General features: G+C 31.7%; 1 protein-coding gene across 12 annotated transcripts in view; it reads right to left on the bottom strand.

The window, feature by feature from the left end:
* srbd1 (S1 RNA binding domain 1) overlaps nt 1–23,944 on the bottom strand; it is a 160,556-nt gene that overhangs the window by 112,600 nt on the left and 24,012 nt on the right. For all 12 annotated transcript variants that reach the window (XR_015505582.1, XR_015505583.1, XM_087278833.1 and 9 more), the window contains 8 exons: nt 21,865–22,150; nt 19,984–20,235; nt 19,274–19,440; nt 17,256–17,373; nt 17,012–17,150; nt 13,604–13,700; nt 13,257–13,419; nt 2,307–2,410 (listed from right to left, as the gene is read on the bottom strand). Coding sequence is in view for 10 of the 12 variants with exons in the window: in XM_087278833.1 (XP_087134959.1) it covers nt 2,307–2,410; nt 13,257–13,419; nt 13,604–13,700; nt 17,012–17,150; nt 17,256–17,373; nt 19,274–19,440; nt 19,984–20,235; nt 21,865–22,150 (1,326 nt within the window). In the remaining 2 variants the exon portion in view is untranslated. The remainder of the gene's footprint in view (nt 1–2,306; nt 2,411–13,256; nt 13,420–13,603; nt 13,701–17,011; nt 17,151–17,255; nt 17,374–19,273; nt 19,441–19,983; nt 20,236–21,864; nt 22,151–23,944) is intronic.

Below are 23,944 nucleotides of genomic sequence, written 5' to 3'. Positions count from 1 at the left end.
GAAAAAAGTAATATATATATATTTTTTTTAATTAACGTGTAAATGTATATTAAAAACTTCAAAACAGAATATGAGACTTTATATAACTCCAGAATTACTTCACAAATTTAATCCAAACACTTCTGATCAATGCATACAATGCAATGAAGAGATAGAAACTTTATATCATTGTTTATGGAAGTGTCCTTTGATTTAACAATTTTGGGAGAAAATTCTTAACTTTTTATCTATAGCAGTGGTTCTCAAACTGTGGTACGTGTACCACTAGTGGTACGCAGTCTTCCTTCTAGTGGTACTCGGAGGAATGAAATATGTCATGTACATGCTATACACATTTCAAAATTGATAAAAATTTATGTATATAATATGTCATATATGACATACAGCCTATATTTCTGATGTAATCTGCCACATTTTTTAACTGTGCAGAGTTGTAGCTGCTTTACTGGTCCTACTGCACTACTGTATTTCAATACTGCTCATTTTGGTGGTACTTGGAGAGACAATTTTTTTCTGAGGTGGTACTTGATGAAAAACATTTGAGAACCACTGATCTATAGCATTTAAACAGGATTTACCCAAATACCCGAAACTGTGCATTCTAAACATTTTTCCTTCTACAAGCACTTTCACTAGTTCAGATAAGAAACTGTTAACTTTCTGTTTATTACTGGCAAAACTTATCTTGATTTTGGAAAATACAGAAAGCCCGAATTTTGGAAAATGGTTGCGGGAATTGTCTTATTGTTTGGCTTTACAAAAATTAACTTATATAGTCAAGAAAAAAACCTGAAAAGCTTTTCAAAATTTGGAATCCTTTTCTAGGTGTCCTGAAGGAAGCTGATACAAATCTTTTCTCTGTATAACTTGTATTACCTGCTATTGATATACCGTTGTTGTTGTTGTTGTTGTAGGATGTACCTTTATATTGTATGTGAAAGTACATGCATTTACTAATATTTTTATATAATTTTTATTCTTACTATTCATATATTTTTATTTATTTATTTTTATTTATATTATTTTATTTATTTATTTTTTTTATTTGTTTTACTTTTCATTTATTATCATGTATGTTGTTTTCATGCATTATTGTTTTGTATGCTTAAATCTGATTTCTGTTGTACATGTTAAAAGCTACTAAAATCAATAAAAACAGTGTTACAAAAATATTTAAAAAAACTTCAAAAACAATTTATCATTATCAAAAACCTATTTAACATCATGAGGTACTCGAGACATTACAGAAAGAGCTACAAAAACAATTGATCTATTGGGTTTTTACAACAATTGATCTAATTGGGCTACAAAAACTATTTATGCTGTTTTGGTCACTATTGTGACCAAGAATAACATCTAAATTAACCAAAACAAAATATAATGTTAGAGATGTGAAAATGTAATGCACATTCTCAAATTGCAAGAAAAAAAAAAACTGAAATCAATTGCATTAACCATAGATTAAACCTTCAAAAACTATTGAACGTTATTTATCAAAAATATATTCATCGAAATGAGGTTCAAGACATTACAGAAAGGGCTACAATAGTATCAAAACCTGTGGCTAAATAGAACTTCCAAATCCTTAAAGCTTTTAAATTTGGGTAAAGGTGGTTTGAAGCCTATTATTATTTATTTTGTATATTGAAAATGAGGATTATATTCATTAAATTAATTGTATACTCGTATTACATTACAGCTTTAAAAATGCTGTTGCCATTTATCAAAAACTATTTCTTTAAGCAATTATGTCTAAGGCATCATGGAAAGCAGCTCCATTAGTATTAAAAGCTGAAGTGGCTAAATAGATCTCTCAAATCCATAGAGCTTTTACATTTGGGTAAAAGTGGCCTAAAATATGACTATAATTTATTCATTTTATATATTAAAAACGAGGATAATACTCATTAAATTAATTGTCTACTCTTATTACATTACAACTTTAAAAAAATTGCTATAATTTATCAAACACATATTTTTTAAGTAATTAGGTCTGAGGCATCAAGGAAAACAGCTCCATCAGTATTAAAAGTGGATAAATATAACTTTTAAATTTAAAGAGATTTTAAAATATGGGAAAATTCAGATATTCAGATCAAATTTACCAAATAAAGTTTATTATTTTAACATTTAAATTTGATTTACTATTTGACTTTAATAATAGCATCAATATAAAAAACTGTGGCTAATATTTAACACCAAGCAGAATAAAAGTCACTGTTATCAAGCAATCATATCGGGCCAGTCAATCCAGAAAAAAAAACAACAGTAGAAGAGGTGTGTAAGCGTTGTGGGTGTGTGCTGACCTGACGTTGACGCACCACCTACAGAAGTCATTCTTCACCCAGTCGGGGATGTTGACCTTCACTGTCAGAATCTTCAGATTCTCCCCACGGTTAATGGCTAACGTCTGAAACAAGAGAGAGTAACCTGTAGAGACAGCCGACACAAGGCAAGGCACGGTAGAGCACCACCGGTTCCACCCCCTCCCGCTCCCTCCCAAAACGAGTCACTAAGACGCACCAGTGTCGCACCAAAACCTCCGTGCCTCGCTCACTTTCCCTTTACTGGCCCTCTAAGGAAAAGTGACATGCTGTGAAGCAAATAGTTTTAAGTATCTGACCTTTTCTGAGGAAAACCTTTGGAAAGGAAACAAGAGGGAAAAGATGACCCATCAATCTGGACTCCAAGCGGAAGAAGCGAGCTGACAAATGCCAGCAACCCCCTACACAAACACACACCCCACCACCAACAGCTAATGGCCCGATCAAGACGTGAATTAATGCGGCAAGAAACATGATGAAAATTATATTTCCGTATTTTGGCATTTCCACGCCCTGAGGCAGCTGTTTACTCGGGTTTTCTCATGCAATGTTTATTGCATTTGAAGTTTTGCACGAGATGAGGGAAACGTCAAAACAAATATCAAACTTTTATCTATAACGCATGTCCTTTTTAACTTGGGTTTATGTGGTTAATGCTAATCTATTAATAACACTAGTTCAAAGATGCAGAATACTAGACATACAAATGAGTTATGAGGACTTGTATTTCGTCTGTGAAATTAAATCAGATTAAGGTTAATATTTCAGACGATTGCACAAAATGTGATACATTTGGAAAAGCTGCAGTCATTTTGAAAGGAGGTGCTTGGTGTGATCTGTGAAATGACTGGAGAAAATGTAACCAAAATCTTTTCGATTACATGTTTAATGTAGTACATAGACTGTAAGAAGATTCCAGATTTTCACAACATGTTATTAAAATTTTTCAAAGTAAATTACATTGGTATAACTATACAGAATTTAACTATAAATATTCACAGTAATGTGCTGTATTCAGAATCTTATTGTGAAATTAATCAAATTAGCATGATTACAGCAAATTACAGTAAATAGGGCTATACCTTTTGCATGTTGGTTATAGGAACTCAAACTCTTTTTATTTCATTCAACATAGACATTTATAAAAATGAACTTTTATGCTAGTATTGGCACTTTTTTATATTTAGAAATAACAATGTTATTGCAGCCCCAAAAACAATTTGGTTATATCTTCAAAAATACCTTGAAAGAAAAGCATCCTGTTTTGAAACGACATGAATGTCATAGTAAATTTACATTTTTGAGTGCAATTATAAAAATATGAAATAATTTTTAATGAACATAACTTTGTGCTTAGCCAGAAACGTAATAAACTGGAACAAAAGTAATTGATTCATAAAACCAAACACTGTTAAACACCCAAAATGATTTCAAAGTCAGGGTAAATGTCAGAATGACTAGCCGAGAATAGCCTGCTTTACAGTAAAATATAGTTCATTCTACAAGATAATACTGTGAAATCACAATGGGTTTTACTATCTACTGTAAAGTTACACTATATGGCTGTAATTTCACTGTAATTTAATGTAACAAAATTACAGTAAATTACTGTGAACAACCTCACAGTAATTTGATGTGAATTTACATACATTTTTTTGTGTGAAATTAATGTAATTATTAGCCTATAATTTACTGTTTTCGCCTGTTTTCGCGATTGTCTTAGAACTTCAGAATCAGTTGCCTATATGGGAGAAATGACTAGGAATAATAAACGGCAGAAAATGGTCAAACTACTTGCTCTACAAACAAATGTTTGCATGACTATATAGACCAAGTAGAATAATATAATAAGGAAATATCAGTTTGCAACATCAAACAGCGAAACAAGCAGTTTTTAATGTCTAAAAATGAATGGAAGTGAATGAGACTGGAAGAATCGAGACAAAAAGATTCAAATGGCTGCGCCCGCTCGTCGGCGAAGATAAAGGTGAATAGGATGCTCTACAATATTGTATTTGTGCAAATATATTAGTAAAGTCAGTACTGAAGCCAAATCTGGAGCAAAATAACTTACAATAATGGTTCAAAAATTAGTAGCCCAAATTGATATGTTAGGGAATATATTAAATACAAATTTTCAAAAATAGCCAAAACAAAAGAAACAAAAATATGTACAGTTTTGTTGAAATGTTGTAGTTTGTAATTTTATTAAATTTTTTGCAATATTTTCCAAGTATTTTAACTGTATTATCATTTCTAAAGATGTTCTATGACTAAAATATTATTTTAATAATTATATATGTTTAATAAGTCAGTTTTGTTTAAATGCACCAATATATATTAACCATGTTCACTGAAAAGATAATAAAAATTTACATTTTCAAAATGGGGTGTACTCATTTATGCCGAGCACTGTATATCCTATAAATATGTCAGTAAATGCAAACAAAAATAAACTTATAGATTTCAGCTTTATACAAGCTAGACGTGTTATGGCTTTGGTATAGAAAAATATTCAAAGACCTGTTCTTGCACAAAGGATAATCGAGATGTCAGTCTGTTAATCTTGCTCTAGAAAAATGAACATATATAATCAGAGGTAAAGCAGAAACTTTTAAAAAACCTTGGTCCACTTTTGCTCACTTTATGAGTGGATAGATAAAAAATAAAAGCCTTTGGATAGATGACTGTAATTTGAAATTTTATGCAATAGTGTGATTTTTAAATTATTATTATATACGCATATACAGTGCTCAGCATAATTGAGTACAACCCATTTCGAAAATTAATATATTTATCCATTTCTCAGTAAATATAGTCAATGTATTTTAGTGCATTTAAACAAAACAGATTTATTAAACATATATACATTTAATAAAATAATATTTTAGTCAACAAACGTCTTTAGAAATGGAAAAATAATACAATTAAATTTAAGCAAAATATTGGGAAAAAATATTCAACAAACTTTTCCAAATTTTTTGTTTCTCTTGATTTTTCTTCTATTTTAAATTTGCATTAATATTTTTCTATAACATAAATATGGGTGTACTAGTTGTTGCACCGTTATCGTAAATTATTTTGTTAGACAAGCTCCAGATTTGGCTTGAGTACTGACTAATCTAATGTACATATGCACAAATATAATATTGTATAGCACAAAGACAACCAAAGGAAATGTATTTAATAAGAATTAAACAGAAAGCACATGTCATTATAGAAGATTGTTCAAAAACTCTTGCCATCAAAAAGATGTTTTAGGCAAACACAGGTAAAGAAAAAGGTGCATCAAATGTCCTTTGTGCTGACTGCTACTGAAATTTTAAAATAAATACTGGGTTTTATAGGGGTATTTGCACACAAACTTTTCATTTCAGTCAGCCAGCCCCAAGGCTTCCGGTTAATTGTCATCCCATACAAAATAGAAGGGTTTAAGACCTGATTTCTTTAAAAAAATAAAAATAAAAAAACAGCAATCTTTACTGCATCGCTGAGATCCGATATAAAGTGGGTATCAGACCAAACAAGAAGCACTTAATTAAATGATATTTTTTCAGCGTCATGTCTTTAAAATATGGAAATTAATTTTACCACAGTATTTTACACTTTAACAACCAAATGGATGCTTGCTTCTATTTAACTGAATATATTTGAATTACATTACAACATCGATGCTGTAAAAGGAACCTTATGAAATTGAAAATAGTCACAGAAAGCTTTTACCGGAAGTTTATCATTGGCTGTGCATATAGTTCATTAAAGTAATGGGGTTAATTAAGTTTTTAATGTGATTTATTTGATGACATTGAATGTGTATTTGTGTTGCCTGTTTTTCTGTGATGTGAATGCTGATGTGATTGTGGTGAAGCCAAAAGATACACTTCTACTTATGACAATTAAGAAAGAAAGAAAATGCCATATTGTGTAATGGTGATGCTTACATTAGCATCCTATTTTCTTCCTAAATAGGAAGAAAATGACAATGTTAGCAGAAACTGAGATTATATTCAACACTTGTCATAGAAAATCCAAAAGATTTTGTGCTTAGAGTCTTTCGCCTGCCAGTCCAGGACATGACTTTTTCAAAACGGAGAAGGGGGAAAGTTTAGTCTAAATATTCAACATATCAAGTTCCTTAATAACAATGAAATCATAATTGGAAAAAATTATGAATTATCTCATATAATTATCTCATTACAAACATTTTCTAAAAAATATAGCGACTCAAGCATGCATAGCTTTCCATATTTATGGCGAGCAGAATTCTAAAACATGTCAAATCTGATATCTATAAAATTGACTCTTGCTTTTCATATAATCAAAAGGCCAGAATAACAGTTATTTTTCATACATAAATAGGAAGAAAATGACAATGTTAGCAGAAATTGAGATTATATTCAACACATTTCATAGACAATCCAAAAGATTTTGTGTTTAGGGTCTTTTGCCTTCCAGTCCGGGACATGACTTTTTTCAAAACAGAGAAGGGGGAAAGTTTAGTCTAAATATTCAACATATCACGTTCCTCAATAACAATGAAATCATAATTGGAAAAATATGAGGAATGTAAGCGACAGAAAATGAATATTGTTTTAAAGACTGAGCTATTCCGATTCAATATTTACTCTCCAAATAAAGGCAACGGCATCGCCATGGAACAGAGTGATAGAGGATGGCCTCTACAAAAACAGAAAGAACGGATGAACTTTTCACTTCCTATCTTTGCATGTACAGGAAAACAAACATACACAACATGGGGCTCAAAATACACCAATGACTATTCTCCATACAAAATAAATATGATCTATTGCTTTAGCAAGAGCTGCTTTGTTTTATAAAAACACTTGATGGTTTTTAGCACTCTAATTATATTGCAGTCCATCTATCAAATGTTCAAACAAACATGCAGAAATTTAAGAACACTATTTATTTGATACATAAGTATCAATTTTAGAACTGCATTTTTAGTAAGGGGAAATAAAAACTATTTGGTGCTTGATTTTTACCAACAATGTAACAACGTTAAAAGTTTCCCTGTAGTCACTACTTTAATAACTTAAATCTTAGATAAAACTTATTAATTCATAATTAAAACTACATATTAATGTAAGACCAGGTCTACCTGCTTACTAAAGAAGTAAACTCTAAACACTAATTGGCAATCTTGGAATAATGGTCATCCCTACACACTGCTTCAATTTGAATGGTGAGTGAATTCTGGCTTATTTAAATATACCTCTAATTGGATATTCTGTTTTAGAAATCTACAGAGGTGTTCATGATTGGCTAAAAAATCTCCACAATTTTAAAATGTACTGTATTAGAAGCCAACTGAAGAAATGAAATGAAAATTTAACTTTGCATGCGGACTGGCTCATTTTGATGCTTGTGATAGCAGATAAACAGCCGTGGAAGGCAACAATAATCAGCAATAGTGTTGGATGAATTAATTTGTACATGGTTAAACGACCATATTTTAAAAAAGCAGACGAATGTACAGTAATAAAAGCTTGATTTTAAGCTCTTTCACAACAGCACATGAACATTACAAATATACAAATCTCTCCAAAAAAAAGCTGTACTTCACAGAATTATACAAAGGAAAAAAAAATAAGGCAAAAACAGCATGCCCCAAATCAGCAAAAAATACATATCTTAACACTATTAAAATAACGGAACATTTTTTCAATGTTTGGACTACATATATTTGGATTATTTGGAACCTGGTCTTTGCCCTATTATGCTAAAAGGAATATTGTAGCTGTATTGTTATCTGAAAAACAAGCCATTTTTTATCCCTTTTTTCTGATCTGTTTAATGTGGAGTAGTGCTGTTTTATACAGTATGTAATCTGAACTTCTTTTTTCCCCTTTTTTATTTTTTTCTCTACATTGTTTTTTCGTTGTTATTTTCCACCAATCTTTTGAAGATGTTTTGTTATGTCTGTACTGTTGTGAAAATCTAACAAATTTAGTTATAAAAAAACTATTAAAATATTTAATATACCTATTAATATTATTATTATTAAACAATTTTAGAATTAGGAAACAATAAAATAAAAGGCCACAGAAGTAAAATAACATGCATATATTATTCACAAGCCTGTGGTTTTCATCAGTGATATACATATACACGTTGAAGTCAAAATCATTAGCCCCTTGAATTATTAGCCCCTTTATTTTTCCCCAATTTCTGTTTAACAGAGAGAAGATTTTTTCAACATTTCTAAACATAATAGTTTTAATAACTCATTTCTTATAACTGATTTATTTTATCTTTGCCATGATGACAGTAAATAATATTTGACTAGATATTTTTCAAGACGCTTCTATACAGCTTAAAGTGACATTTAAAGGCTTGATTAGGTTAAACAGGTTAGCTAGGCAGGTTAGGGTAATTAGGCAAGCTATTGATTAACGATGGTTTGTTCTGTAGACTATCAAAAAGAAATTAGCTTAAAGGGGCTAATAATTTTGACTATAAATTGTTTTTAAAAAATTAAAAACCGCTTTTATTCTAGGCGAAATAAAACAAATAAGACTTTCTCCAGAATAAAAAAAATTATCAGACATACTGTGAAAATGTCCTTGCTCTGTTAAACATCATTTAGGAAATATTTAAAAAAGAAAAAAAAATAATTAAATGGAGGGCTAATAAATCTGATTTGAACTGTATATATAAAACTCTATAAATCTTTAAAAATTAAAATAAGATATTATTATTATCCGAGTCTATATATAGGACACAAAAGTGTACAAATAGATGGGAAAAACTGTTTTATAATAACAAAAAATTACAAAACATTATAGTTACAAAAGGGATGGGGGGGTAAACTTGAAAATTTATTTGTTCTTAAAAAGTGCAATCTGGATTATCAATAAATTAGGTTATCTAGTTGTTCATCTTCTTAATGCGTCTATGATCCTCTTTCATCCCTTAAAATATGCAAAATAATTATTCATCAGAAAATTTGGGGATAATTTAATTTGAATTAATTCTCACTCAGAATCATCTTGTATTTGACAATTGAATTACACAGGAAAACTAAAAGTCTGTAATTTTCTTTTCTTTAAAGCTTAATTAATTAAAGTCTCATTCAACCGAAATTAAATAATAAAAATTCTGCTAACGTACAAATTAATGCATGGCCCAATAAAAACAGTCACCAAAGAACACCAAATCTTTTAACACCCACTTTGCCCAGACCTATTTACACACACACACACACACACACACACACACACACACACACACACACACACACACACACACACACACACACACACACACACACACACACACACACACACACACACACACATCTGTCCTTAATACACTCTCACAACTGATGTGTTAAATTAAACAAGCAAGTACGTGTGTACACACATGCCTCCTGTCAAAATACATTGCCCACTCTTCCCAAGCAAAACCACAAAAAGGTTCATTTTAGCCGGAGTGTGACAGCTCGCAGGTCACAACGAACTCAAATTAACACTCACTGACAATCCACATCAGCGGATTAACATTGGGGTAAACTGTACGCTTGACGGCAGATCTCGTCGCCACTCTTTCGCTCTTTGTCCCTGTAAGTCTCACCCTCGCGCCTCAATCCCCCTCCTTCCACACCGAGCCCAAGAGCGGCTGTCATCATGAAGCAGCGTCTGTCAATCCTAGCCTTTAATCCACAGGCACGTGGATGGGGACGCGTCACATATGTTAAGAGGGGGAGATCGGGAATGACTGGGGGGACAGGGAACGGGGTGAGAGAGACGAATGCAGGGAGAAGAGAATGACAGAGTCACTGTGACATGTGGCCCACAACCAACTCTGAGGAACTATAAAGTGAGAGAGAGGGGGAAGGGGACGCCATTGACACATACATCAGAGAACCTGGGATTCTACCTACAGCCCACAATAGGGCTGTATGATGTTGAAAAAATCTAACATTGTGATATTTTCTAATTCTGCAATATATATTTCGATATTATGTATACCATAAAAGTACACATACTGTATTAAAAATGTAGGAAGAAACTCAAGGAACAGTATAAGTACACATTTTTAAAACTACTTAGTAAATTACAATTTCAAGGAAAAGCTACTCAATAACAGTAGGTTGAGTATTCGAAATTTGTTACTTTACACCGTGATCATTTTGCCTGTAAAGACTCAGCTATGAACAAACCATTAAATGTTGTAGGGGGTGAGATTATTCAACCAAGACCAAAGTAATACTTTTTGATCAACATGGCAAAAGCAACTTATAACGTAGGAAAGAACTGAGAATTTAACAATCATTTGCATATATGTACAAAAGCATTTGCAACTTGTTCAATGGAATGAGAGGCTGCTTTTCTGATGTGCACAAGTGACACAATGATCTCAAGATTGAACAGGGAGTTTTGAGAATTTCAATTCTGATCTGAGAAATGTACTAAAGCGACTGAGGAAAAACTGTAGGGGGATATCTGATAGATAGATGGACAGTCCTCCTAAAAGGAGGGGGTGTTGGTAATAGAGATCGATCAATCAATCAATCAATCAATCAATCAATCAATCAATCAATCAATCAATCAATCAATCAATCAATCTATCTATCTATCTATCTATCTATCTATCTATCTATCTATCTATATGTCGGTCTATCTATCTATCTATCTATCTATCTATCTATCTATCTATCTATCTATCTATCTATCTATCTATCTATCTATCTATCTATCTATCTATCTATCTGTATGTCAGTCTATCTAACTATCTATCTATCTATCTATCTATCTATCTATCTATCTATCTATCTATCTATCTATCTATCTATCTATCTATCTATATGTCGGTCTATCTATCTATCTATATGTCGGTCTATCTATCTATCTATCTATCTATCTATCTATCTATCTATCTATCTATCTATCTATCTATCTATCTATCTATCTATCTATCTATCTATCTATCTATCTATCTGTATGTCGGTCTATCTAACTATCTATCTATCTATCTATCTATCTATCTATCTATCTATCTATCTATCTATCTATCTATCTATCTATCTATCTATCTATCTATCTATCTATCTATCTATCTATCTATCTATCTATCTGTTTGTCTGTCTGTCTGTCTGTCTGTCTGTCTGTCTGTCTGTCTGTCTGTGTCCACTGATCATTTACTACTTAAATTACACATTTGTTAATCAATTTACATTTTAAAATGGTAAATACAATACCACATACTGCTGAAATCTGTACAAAAAACTTATGTACATTGACACACATGACGAATCAAAATTCAACACATTTCTCTTAAGAATGCCAAAAATGTGAGATATTCGACATATTTTGGGAAGATGCCCTGCAGAGTTTAGTTTCAACCCTGCTCCAACACACTTACCTGTAGGTTTCAAACAAGCCTGAAGGACTCAATTAGTTTGATCAGGTGTGTTTAATTAGGGTTGGAACTAAACTGTGCAGAGCTGCGGCCCTTTTGGAACTGAGTTTGACACCTGTGATGTACACTGTAAAACCCAACAGTCACCTTCATCATATGAAATGAGTGTAGTTAACTCAGACTTTACTGAAAGTTAATTCTACACATTTAAAAAGAGTTTGCATCTCAGTATTGAAGGTAATGAGTTAATTAAATACCTCATTACTTTAACATAAATGGAGCAAGTTCACAGAACTCATATAGATTAGTTTTTTTAACTCAAATGATTTGTTGTAATCGGTTTCCTCAAACGGTTTGATTTGCCTTAACGTATTGGGTTTTACAGTACTCCGTTGTTTTGAGTTTTCTTCATTTATTGGGTTTTACTCTGCTCAAATTGCTTCGTTTACTCAAATGGATTAAGTTCAAAGTACTCATTAGAATTAGTTTTTGAACTTAAATGATTTGTTGCAGTCAGTTTCCTCAAATGGTTTGAGTTACCTTAACTTATTGGGTTTTACAGTGTATATTTTATATTATAAGTTATCGTTTTCATCTGTTTTTGAGGCCTGTGACTGTACAGTGATTTTAAAAGCATTCACGTATAAGAAATTGTACCATTTGTAACTATAATAATCTCTAATTTTATTGAATTATTTTTATTTTTATTATTCAATTACTGTACCTAAATACTGTTACATGGAAAATGCTAAAACATTGTTAATTTTAATTGTATATATTTTTTTATTGAATTGATCTATGCTTTTGGATGATTTGTTATATTTTATACGGATGCACTTTTCTATAGAATCATCCCAACCAATCTAAAATTACGAATTGTTTCCAAATAGAGATAATCAAGCCATCTCAAATAGCAGGGGCATAATGGATATTTTAAAAGTGGAAGGACAGCTGTATGAAATACAAAAAATTACATTCTTAATAACCGGTTTCTAAATGGTCTGTCTTTAAAAGTAAGGGGGACCCCCGGTTGCTACATCCCTGCTTTTACTCAACTACTTTCCTTCAACCTGTAGTCACTACTTTATTTTTTCCTGTCTATGGGTATTAGAAAAATCTGTCCTATTTTCAATGACTTGAAATAGTTTAACGTGAAGCATACTATACTACTTGAGCACCACCTAAAATAAAGCTTGTAGTTAAATACATTTCTATAAAACAAATAATTAAATTAATAATGAACAGGTGACTTATAAATGTCAGAAAAGAATAGAAATTAAAATCTGCATCAGGCTCACAAAGTCCCAAGAAACCCACGAGTCACAACCCTTTTATATTTTCCTACTATTTGTATTAAGACAAAATAAATGTCAATAAACTATAATTTGACCACAGGATTAGAAACTACAACAAAACCAGACATTTTAAGTTTAAATAACAACTGCAATGTCCCACTGTGGAACAGGGATTTGTGAAAGTTTAGAAAAAGATGATGCATATTTGTCTTGTCAGCAGAATGAACGGTTAGAGAAGATAAAATGTCTATACCTGATGGTGCTGGATGCGCTGGACGTCGCAGGTGAAGTCTGTGTACAAGCTGAACTTTGCGATGTCTTTTGGTTTGCTCTTCTGATCGGCCTGCTGTGACTGCTGTTCTTTCAGGGCAGTTTTAGACACTGCTGAGTGAATGGTCACAGCACTCCTGTCACACCTGAAAGCATACAAGCATCCACAGTTAAACATGCAATCATAATTGAGAGCGACAGGTAAGAAAACGAAGGGCTGATGCATAGTGACAGGTGAGCAAGACATCAGACACACAAGTAGATAACAGACTGATGATAACTAAGGAATAGGATAAACTGTGAGCCTGCAAAATAAAATCTGTGTCTTACAGTGACTGGACATAGGTAAGAGTTTCTTTGTCCTTCGCAATCATATAGGCCAGGATCTCCTGCACACCTGTGGCCACTTCATCCAGGCTTGACAATCCTACACAGAGAAAGACAAACAGATTTACTTTACCATGATAACATTCACAGGTAAATTGTAAAAAGTAAAAGGATTTCTGCAAGATTCACAAAGTCTATTTTTTAATGAAATTTAGGACCTATATTTAAAGACAAACATTTTAAAAAAAATTAAAAATGAAAAAAAAAAAAAATTACCAGCCCTTTAAAATTTACTTACATGGTAATTTTTTTAAATTTAAAAGTATTGTTTAAAACATAACTTTTTTCCAAAACATATTTAAACACATACTAATAGTTCTTATAACTTCTTTTGTCTTTGCCATAATGAGAGTACATAATATTTTAATAGCTGCTTAGCAATAGGTTAATAGTCAGCTTAAAGTGCTATTTAAAAGCTTAATTAGGTTAATTGAGTTAACTAGGCAAGTTAGCCTTATTATGCAAGTTATTGGACAACAGTGGTTTGTTCTGTAGTCATTCGGAAAAAACAATCCTAGGGGGACAATAATATTGAAATTAGGGCTGTGCCGATAAACTATATTATATCGAACTGTAAACTTTGTCAATGACAATGATAAGCTCTGGATCTTTTTACTCTATATTGACTTAAGAGCCAATCACGAGGCAGAAATATGCAACAATCGGAGTCTAAAAGTGTGTTGATATTAAATATGTACTGATATGACCACCGAAAATTTATCGGCTAAAAATGTTAAGCCATTTAAAGGACCCTCTATTTTGTGGCTTCAGTCATTGTCGGGGTACTCTTTTAAATCTGAAAGCATTAACAACTTATATCAAAATATATATCATTATCGTACAATATGGAAAGAAATTATCGAGATTGCATTTTTGCCATATAACTCAGCCTATTTGAAATTAGCAGCTTCACATTTTTTATATGGTTTCAGAAAACTAAAAGAAATAAGAATATCTTTAGAATAAATATATACAAGAAAAACTGTAAAAAATGTATTTACTATTGGAACATACGAAGAAAATAAAAAATAATAATAATTCACAGAAGAGCTTATAATTTAGTCTTTAACTGTATATCATAATCTTGTTCTCATTTGAAGTTGTGATTCAACAAATTAAATTATGCAGATTAAACTAACTTTCAAAAAAATAAGCAATAGGACAACATCACCCCCCCCCCCCTTTATTAAACATATTACACATAAAAAGTAAACATTATGCATAACAATAAATGCCTAGGAAGGCATATAAATCAGATATCTTTCTAGAAAAATGTTACATTGTAGCTAATGTCACTGCCTTGATGTCAATGCCAACTGCCATTAAGCGTGAGCAAAAAATACTAAAGTACTTTGCTGCCCTCTGTTGAACGTTTTTTAATTATCCTTTTTATTTAATACAGAAATTAAGGTGACAAATGTAAAATTGATAGAGGAAGATATACATGAGGGAATGATACTGGAACCATTGTAATCCCTAAAATATTAATGAACATATATTCTGTATATTGGTAATGTAGTGCAAAAATATTATTCACCTTTTTCCTAACAATGTTTCTGTTTCAGACTATAGTAGCATCTTACAGTGACAAGGTCTAAATACAGTACATACTGTATATAAAATGCTCAGCATATACGAGTACACGCCTCACAAATCTATCTTTTAAATTAATATTTAAAAAAATAATAGATTAGTCATTACAGAAGCCAAATGTGGAGCTTTTCTGATAAAAGTGCTCATGATAACGGTCAAAAATTTGTACACCCAAATGTATAAATGTAAGGGAAAAATACATAAAAAATATAATAATATTCAAGAGAAACTAAAAACAACTTATAAAATAGTTTTTTGTTATGTTTTATTTAAATTTAAATATATTATCTTTCTGTTTCTAAAGATATTCTGTGAACAAACTCTTATGTTAATGAATACCTGTTTAATAAAGCTTTTTAGTTCAAATGCATCAAAATATTTGACAAATATTCACTAAGAAATGGATAAAAATCATATTTTTCAAAATGGGGTGTACTGCTGCTTTTTGCCTCCTGATTATTTGCATTTACCTGCTGTATTTTGAGGTAACAATATGTGGTCTGATCTCCCAATTTTAACCACATCATTACTATACAGTTATAGTTGAAGTCAAAATTATTCCCCCCTTCTGTGAATACTTTTTCTTTTTTTAAATGCTTCACAAATGATATTTAATAGAGCAAGAAATTCCTTAAAATATTTGAAATAATATTTTTATAATATTTTACTTATATTTCCTATAACATTTTTTATTCTGGAAAAAGTCTTATTTGTTTTATTTCGGCTAGAATAAAAGCAGTTTTTAATAAAAAAAATAAAAATATATAAACATTTTAAGGTCAAAATTAGGGCTGCACAATATTGAAAAAAATCTGACATTGCGATATTTTAATTTTATGCAACAAATATTATGATATAAATACAATTTAACCAGATTGCTTTATTTGGAAATAATCCCTTATTTTAAGTTGATTGTGATGATTCTGGAGAGGATTTAATCATTTGTATTTAAAAAAAGCATCGATAAATACATCGGAGTACAGATTAGACGAGTGAAATAAAAAGTGCTGTACTTTATTAATAGTATTCAGGTGCAGAAATTGAATAAGCAAATGTAAAATAACACTGTAGTCTTCATCATATTAATAATTCAGTCAAATTACCCTTTATTAAAGTTACATAACAAAACAGTTTGTTGTGCCTTAATAAATCTTGAAGCAGTCACAGTCCTTAAAACACATGCAAATTTTATGTTTTTACTCTATTATGGTTACAGCTCCTGCTCAACAATAAACTCTACTTGATATTGCAGATCCTGCGATGCGACTATTGTGAATGATCGACTATTCAATACTAAAACGATATATTGTGCAGCCCTAGTCAATATTATTAGCCCCCTTAAGCAATATTTTTTTAAACAGTCTACAAAACAAACTATTGTTATTCAATAATTTACCTAATTACCCTAACTTGCCTAATTAACCTAGTTAAGCCTTAAAATTAACCTTTAAGTTGATAACTAGAATCCTGAAAAATATCCAGAAAAATATTATGTACTGTCATCATGGCAAAGATAAAATAAATCAGTTATTAGACATGAGTTATCAAAACTATTATGTTTAGAAATGTGTTGCAAAAATCTTCTCTCCATTGAACAGAAATCGGAGGGACAATATACAGGGGGCTAACAATTCAGACTTCAACTGTATGTAAAACAAAAATTAGAGACTCCTAAATTTTTCAATTTCTCTGGATGTACTGTATTTACTAATTACGTGTTTGTTAATAATTGTTTCATCATGTAAAAGGCTGAAATACCCTTAGTGTTGGGCTGGATGGAGGCGTGCAGGTTCAGTGTCTGTGGAGAATGAAGCAGAGCCAGCGCAACAGGTTCCAATCCAAGCTCCTTTGCTCGCCGGGCCTTGGACAACTTACTGCCTTTTTTATAAGGGGCATACTAAAGGAGTTTAAGATATTAGTAGATCCCTCAAAAACTCACAAAATTATTACAATTTTACAGTAATAAGCTAATAACTGAGAACATTTTCAATTGAGTGCTCACCACGTGTTCTATTTCATCAGCCGTTGTGCAGTTCTTCAAAGCCATTTCCAGCTCTGAAGTAAGAACTCCCTCCTTCTTTAGTGTCTGAGCAACAGATCTGCTCTTCTTTGCCACGGAACTAAAATGCATACATAACATGAACTCTAAAAATGTTGTCTCTTTTTTTTATTCTAAAGCCAGTAATTGTTTGATTGGTCCCACTTTATATTTGGTGGCCTTACTGTCATGATAACCAGCGATCTAGTAGCTGCAGATCGCTTAAGGACTACAAATCCGCCATGTTATGGACTACAGATCCCAGTTAAGCAGATGCTGCTCAAGTACTGATCACACACACATATATACAGCTCACTTTGAGACACTCATTGTTGAGTCTTGTTATCTGTTAAGTGATATTACAATGCGTTTCCTTTGTCTTGCTTTGCTGTGTTTTTGATTCTTGCATCGTTTATTTGTTTATTCCTGTCTGCTGCCTGCCTTTTATAATATATAGCAGAACACTTCTGGCTTACATGAAGTGGGATACGAGTAGGGCTAGGGACACGTTTGGTGATATGGGTTGGAGGTTAAGGTGTAAAGGATAGACAATCATATATACATAAAGGTGAAATTAACAAAGATTAATTACATGCATGCATTTAATCCATCAGAAGTGCAATAAAAATGTATTTACAAAATAAGTACATTGTAACAAATGATTATTTTTAGTGTAAGTACATATTAGTTAAGGGCACCTAATATAAAAGTGGTACAGTATTTTTTAAGTAGTCTCCTATGCTGACTAAGAGTGCATTTGAACTAAAATACAATAAAACACTTGAAAATATCAATGCAATTTAAAATCAATGATTTCCGTTTTAGTATATATTATAAAGTGCAGTTAATTATTGTAATGGCAAAACTGAATGTTCAGCAGCTATCATGTATGTTACATAATAATATTCAAATTTAAACCAGTTGTTCTTTTCAGTATTTATTTATGGGAATTTTTAAAAACATTTAAAGCATATATTCAAAATTATTTTGTAACATTTTGCCAATACTTTAATTTTTAATACATTTTATGCAATGCTGAAAAATACATTTTTTATAACTAAATCTAACATTGTGAATAGTAGGGTATGTACAGAAAATTTCATATTGAGGGCCAAATTTACCTTCGGGCTGTGTGCCGAAGATAAATATAGCAAACTGTTGCCATGAGTATTTTTCTAATTTATTTTCCTAATATTTAAAAAGACTGGAAAAAATTGCTTTATATAAACAAATGCAATATTATTACAAAAGATGTATTCATATTGAACAAATTACAGGAAACACTAAATAAACCTCATTTATTACACAATGCTGAATACACAAGTTGAGCTTTTACATTGATTTTCGCGCAATGATTTGTGCACTGTCCTCTATCCATCAAGAGACAGTATTTACTTCTTTTTTTTATCCGATTCATTTACAACATTTAATTAAAATGTTTAATTTCTGTTTGTTTTTTTGTAGCTCAACTCAACAATAAAACAAACAAAAAATGTTATGTTAAATTCAAAATGACGATCTTAGTTAAAGGCTCTTCTCAGTTAGAATGATGGGCCAAATCAAAGGTTACCATGGGCCGACTTTGTCCCGTGAGCCCTAGTTTAGACATTTAACTCTTGGATAATCTCTGCTGCCATCTGCAGGTTACATTTGATTCAACCACCTAACCAAGGTTATAACATTTTTGTAACAATCAAATAAAATAATAAGAAAGGTACTGTCACTAAAGACATCTGTGACGAAAAAAGCATTTTAGTTTAAAGTTTTCCAAACACAAAACAAACAAAAAAAAATACTTCGGTTAATAATTCAGTTTTTCAACTCAAGCATGTTACTGAAAGCAGCTCTCACAAACAGATCAGTGTAAAAGGGGGGCAAAAAACTCTATTGGTCTCTCCTTTTCTTTCTTTCTTTCTTTCTTTCTTTCTTTCTTTCTTTCTTTTTCTTTCTTTCTTTTTTCTTTCTTTCTTTCTTTCTCTCACCGTAATTCATCAAGAGTCTGCTGCACGTCTCGAACAGCATCAGCATCCATATGGTTGATCAGCTCTTTTCTATAGCGCACCATGAAGGGAATGGTGTTCTCCTCCTCGAGGAGTTGTGCAATGTTCATGCACACCCACTGTGCCACACCAGCCTTCTCAGCAAGGACCTACATGAGGAACAATAAACAAATGAACAAGATAAATGTGATTAATTTAGACTCGCATAGTTAGACTTTTTCTAGTTTTATGTAATTAATCCCTTTGACAAATGTGGTTTCTTTAAAAAAGTAGAATTCCCACTTTCCTGACAAATCTGCATATACAGAGATTTAAGACTCTTTAAGATTGGAAACCCCCTTGAACATTTTGATTAAAAAATACGATTTGTAGATAGCACTTATTTATTTCAACGAGTAAAAATCCTTATCAAATACATCACAAATCACTGAGTCAAGTAAACTAATAAACAACAAATACAAAAAATGTAAGAAAAACATGCATAATTCCATATTAACTACATATATCTACACTGTTACATATTACAAAAGAAATAAGTATTGAAACAAAACTAGTCCAAATCTAGAGGGTCTTTAAACATTGTTATGGAGTCAAAAAATTCATCAAAAAGAATAAAACCGAACTTCAGTGTAACATGGATCAGTATGGCACAACACTAAATGAAGCACCTCAAAAAACTAATAATAACCCACCCGAATAGGATCCCAGTTCATCTGTAGGTCCTCCAAAACGGAACCAGTAGATTTGAGTTTTATCGGTCTTCCCTGTGCTGCGTCTGAGGTCTTCTGCTTCTTCTGAACAGGTTCTTCAAAGGTAAAACTGTCATTTGGCTCCTCTTTTTTCACCTTGAAGAAAGGCTGGCTTGATGACGGACCCTCGCCAGGCACGTCATCATTATCTCTTGGAACTGGGACATTACTACTGCTCAGGTTCATGGACAACCTCTAAAATAAAGCACAACGTTCGAATAAAGTAAGCAATCTGAATAGATGATCTTAGTGTTTAATATATTAATATATTATACTTAAACTGCTGACATCAGTCAAGGTAGATTCTATATTTAATATATATCCTCTTTATCCTATTCTAGAAACTGTTAAACTCATTGTTCATGCACTAAACTATATAGTGTACCTACAGCTTGTATTTCTCTAACATTGCCAGAAACTTTGTATTAGTAGCATGTGTCGAATTTCTTAAAGGGAAAGTTAACCTAAAAATTTAAATAAAAAATTTAAAGTGGTTCCAAAACTTGTACTATTCACATCTAGGTTTATTCAAAGCGACTTAAAGTATGGAGCCAGATCAGTCTAAAAAATAATACATTTACAAAATAAAATTCAAACATGCACAGCACAATTCACATTTACAAAATCCAATTTGTAAATTTGTGGAATCACAAGTGACAATATTAGTATTAATATTTTTGGCAAATTAATTGGATTTGTGTATTTTTAAATAGTGTTTTGAGTTTACGAATTAAATTTGTAAATTTATGAATCGTGTTTTGAGTTTACAAATTGGCTTTGTGAATGTATGAATCATGTTTTAAGTTTACAAATTGGCTTTGTGAATGTGTGAATCATGTTTTGAGTTTATGAATTGGGATTGTGAATTTATGAATCGTGTTTTGAGTTTATGAATTGAATTTGTAAATTTATGAATCGTGTCTTGATTTTACGAATTGGCTTTGTGAATGTATGAATCATGTTTTGAGTTTGAATTGGGATTGTGAATTTATGAATCATGTACTGAGTTTACGAATTGGCTTTGTGAACTTATGAATTTTGTTTTGAGTTTACGAAATGGACTTGTGAAATTATGAATCATGTTTTGAGTTTACTAATTGAATTTGTGAATTTATGAATCGTGTTTTGAGTTTATGAATTGGGTTTGTAAATTTATGAATCGTGTTTTGAGTTTACAAAACGGACATGGGAATTTATAAATCGTGTTTTGAGTTTACAAATTGGATTTATGAATTTAGGAATCGTGGTTGGATTTTGTAAATGTGAATTGTTTTGATGTATGAATTTTATTTTTCAAATGTGTTATTTTTGTGACTAATCTGGCTCAATATTAAAGCAAAAATTCACCCAAAACTAAAGAATCTCTCATCATTCACTCATTCTTCTCATTCCAAACTGATATTCTGAAAAATGTTGGAAACCAGTAGTTATTGGCTTCCATAGTTGAGAACAAACATTACTATGGTGGAAGTCAATGGCAACTATTTCCAACATTTTTCAAATCATCTGTGTTCAGCAGAAGAAAGAATCTTAAGGTTTGGAACAAGAGAAGAACGAGCAAATGATGAGAGATTTTCTCTTTAACGCTTTCCACATTTGAGAGTCACTTTGAATAAAAGGGGAATAACAAAATAATTGAAAATAATATTTATAAGGGAAGCAAGAAAGATCCTGTAAAGAAAGCAAAAAAACCTATAATACACTTGTTTTCAGGGAAGTTGCTGCTTCTCATTTTAATTACAGGCAAAATAACACATATATAAACAAAAGCTTACATTACACTAGTTATTTGTGAACATCAAAGCATAAAGATTAATGACTTGCCTCTTCTTTGATTTTCACATCTTGCTCAGGCTTCAGTAGCACCATATCTTCATTTTGTTGCTCTGTATTAGGCTTCTCCTTCTTGGCTTTAGGAACCCGTGGAGCTCTCGGCTTCCTCTCTGCTTTAGGTTTTGGTTCTTTAGGTTTGGCAACCCTCTTGGTTGCTTTTTTCTTTTCAGTGGATCCATCTGTCCCCATTTGGACTTTTCCTTCTTTAGCTTTGCCTTCTTTTAATTTTGGTATCCATTCATCTAATTCCTCACTGTCATCTTTTTGATTGGCTGTCCTGTAACAAGATATCATTTTCTTTAATTTAGCATTATGAAGGAATAAGAAATAAGGAATTATATTTCTACATGATCTTTTTTTTTTTCTTCAAATTATGTTAGATAAATAAATTTTATTCATTTCCATATATTCTATTTATATTATTTTTATATATGTATACTTTAAAAGGAACCCAATATTAATGTTAAATGTGTGTGCTTCTTGATATAATCACACGCTCAGCTGTAGTTTCAATCAGGTGAATGGTTGGAATGTGCCAGTTGCAGGAATATTGTGCTGACAATAACTTGATTATATGATCAATAGGATTCTACCAAGCACACTGTTTAGACCAATGATTAAAGAAAATGCATCATCATTTGTTTGTACGCCTGCATATAAATGGGACTTTTGAGCTGCCCTTTGAGCAACCAGAATGGAACGTCTTGTGTTCCTTCTGTATTGTCCCCTTGCTGCAAGAACATTAAATCTTTTATAATGAATCTTCCTGAGTCATGGAATCATTTTTAATCCTGACAGTTTACAATATTACAAATCAGGGTCCCATTAGGGTATCATTTGTCAATTAGGACAATTTTCAATGCTTATGATTTTACGTGGAAATTAACAGAAACATATGGGAATTAAGAGTAATATATGAGAATTAATAGGAATTAAAGAGAATAAACTGGATATTTACAATTTATTGCAGCCACATTTAACAAGTAATACATAGAAATTAGGGATGCCACGCTTCTCAATATAATATTGAATCATACGGTATGACCTCCATGGTTCAATACACGCTTGTGAATTGTAAATTGGTTTTGCTTTTAAATAATTTATGTGCGTTTTAGATCTCCTCAAGTGGACTGTGTGTGCCTCGAAATCCATGAGCTGAGATGAGGAAACTCCTCCCAGCAAGTAAATATCCAATCACTATGCTCTAAAATTAGGGGGCGCTTGATCATCATTCCACACTTTAACATTGCGAGCGGCGGTGAAGTGAGGCAACAGTACGACAAAGTGCCAGCGTCTTTCAAATCTGCTGAATAAGGACATTTCGGTTTTGCTGGTAAGCATAATGCCAATAAAAGAAAAAACGGTGAACAAAAAATAACTGTGTGCAAGCATTGTTTTACACGTATGACCATGATTGCACATGTGCAGTGCCATCACCCAGCAATATCACTCTCTGACTGCAGGATAGCAGAGAAGGTAATAAAGTCCTCCAAATAGCAACAATCCCTCGCTGAATCTTTCAAGCAAACATACCCAACTGGTTCTGAGAGACACATAACAATAACAAAGGCAGTGTGGGTGTTTATTGCTAAAGATTTGCAGCCGTTTTTGGTGATTGGAGATGTGGACTTTTGTCATTTTATAAAAGCACTTAATTCGTTACAGACTACAGTCTCGCATTTTTTTCAGCACCAAGATAATTAAGCTGGTTTATTTATGTTTACTTAAGCCCAAATATGTTTATTTGAAATGGCCAATTTATCTTTATTAACTTCACATGTATGTTTATTTTCTAAATGTAGGATTTTATGTGTTCCCCAGTTTGTACATGGGCTACCAGCAGCTGTGAGATTTCAGTGTTATTTTTTATACAACACACTAGAACTAGTGTACTTTTCTTGGCTTTTAAGTAAAACAAAATGAGTATTGCAATAAATCGTTTTTATTTTTTTTCTCCTTAACCTCTTACTGTTCCTATTGCCTGTAGAATAAAAAAACACACGTGTCAAGCCATGAGAACCGAACCAAAAAAAAAACGAGGTATGTATTGAACCGTGGACTAACTGTATTG

The sequence above is a fragment of the Danio rerio genome, chromosome 13, assembly GCF_052040795.2.
Source record: "Danio rerio strain M-AB ecotype USA chromosome 13, GRCz13ab, whole genome shotgun sequence".
Classification (NCBI taxonomy): Eukaryota; Metazoa; Chordata; class Actinopteri; order Cypriniformes; family Danionidae; genus Danio; species Danio rerio.
The sequence above is the reverse complement of the archived record's forward strand: the minus strand, read 5'-3'. Positions and strand labels throughout refer to the sequence as shown.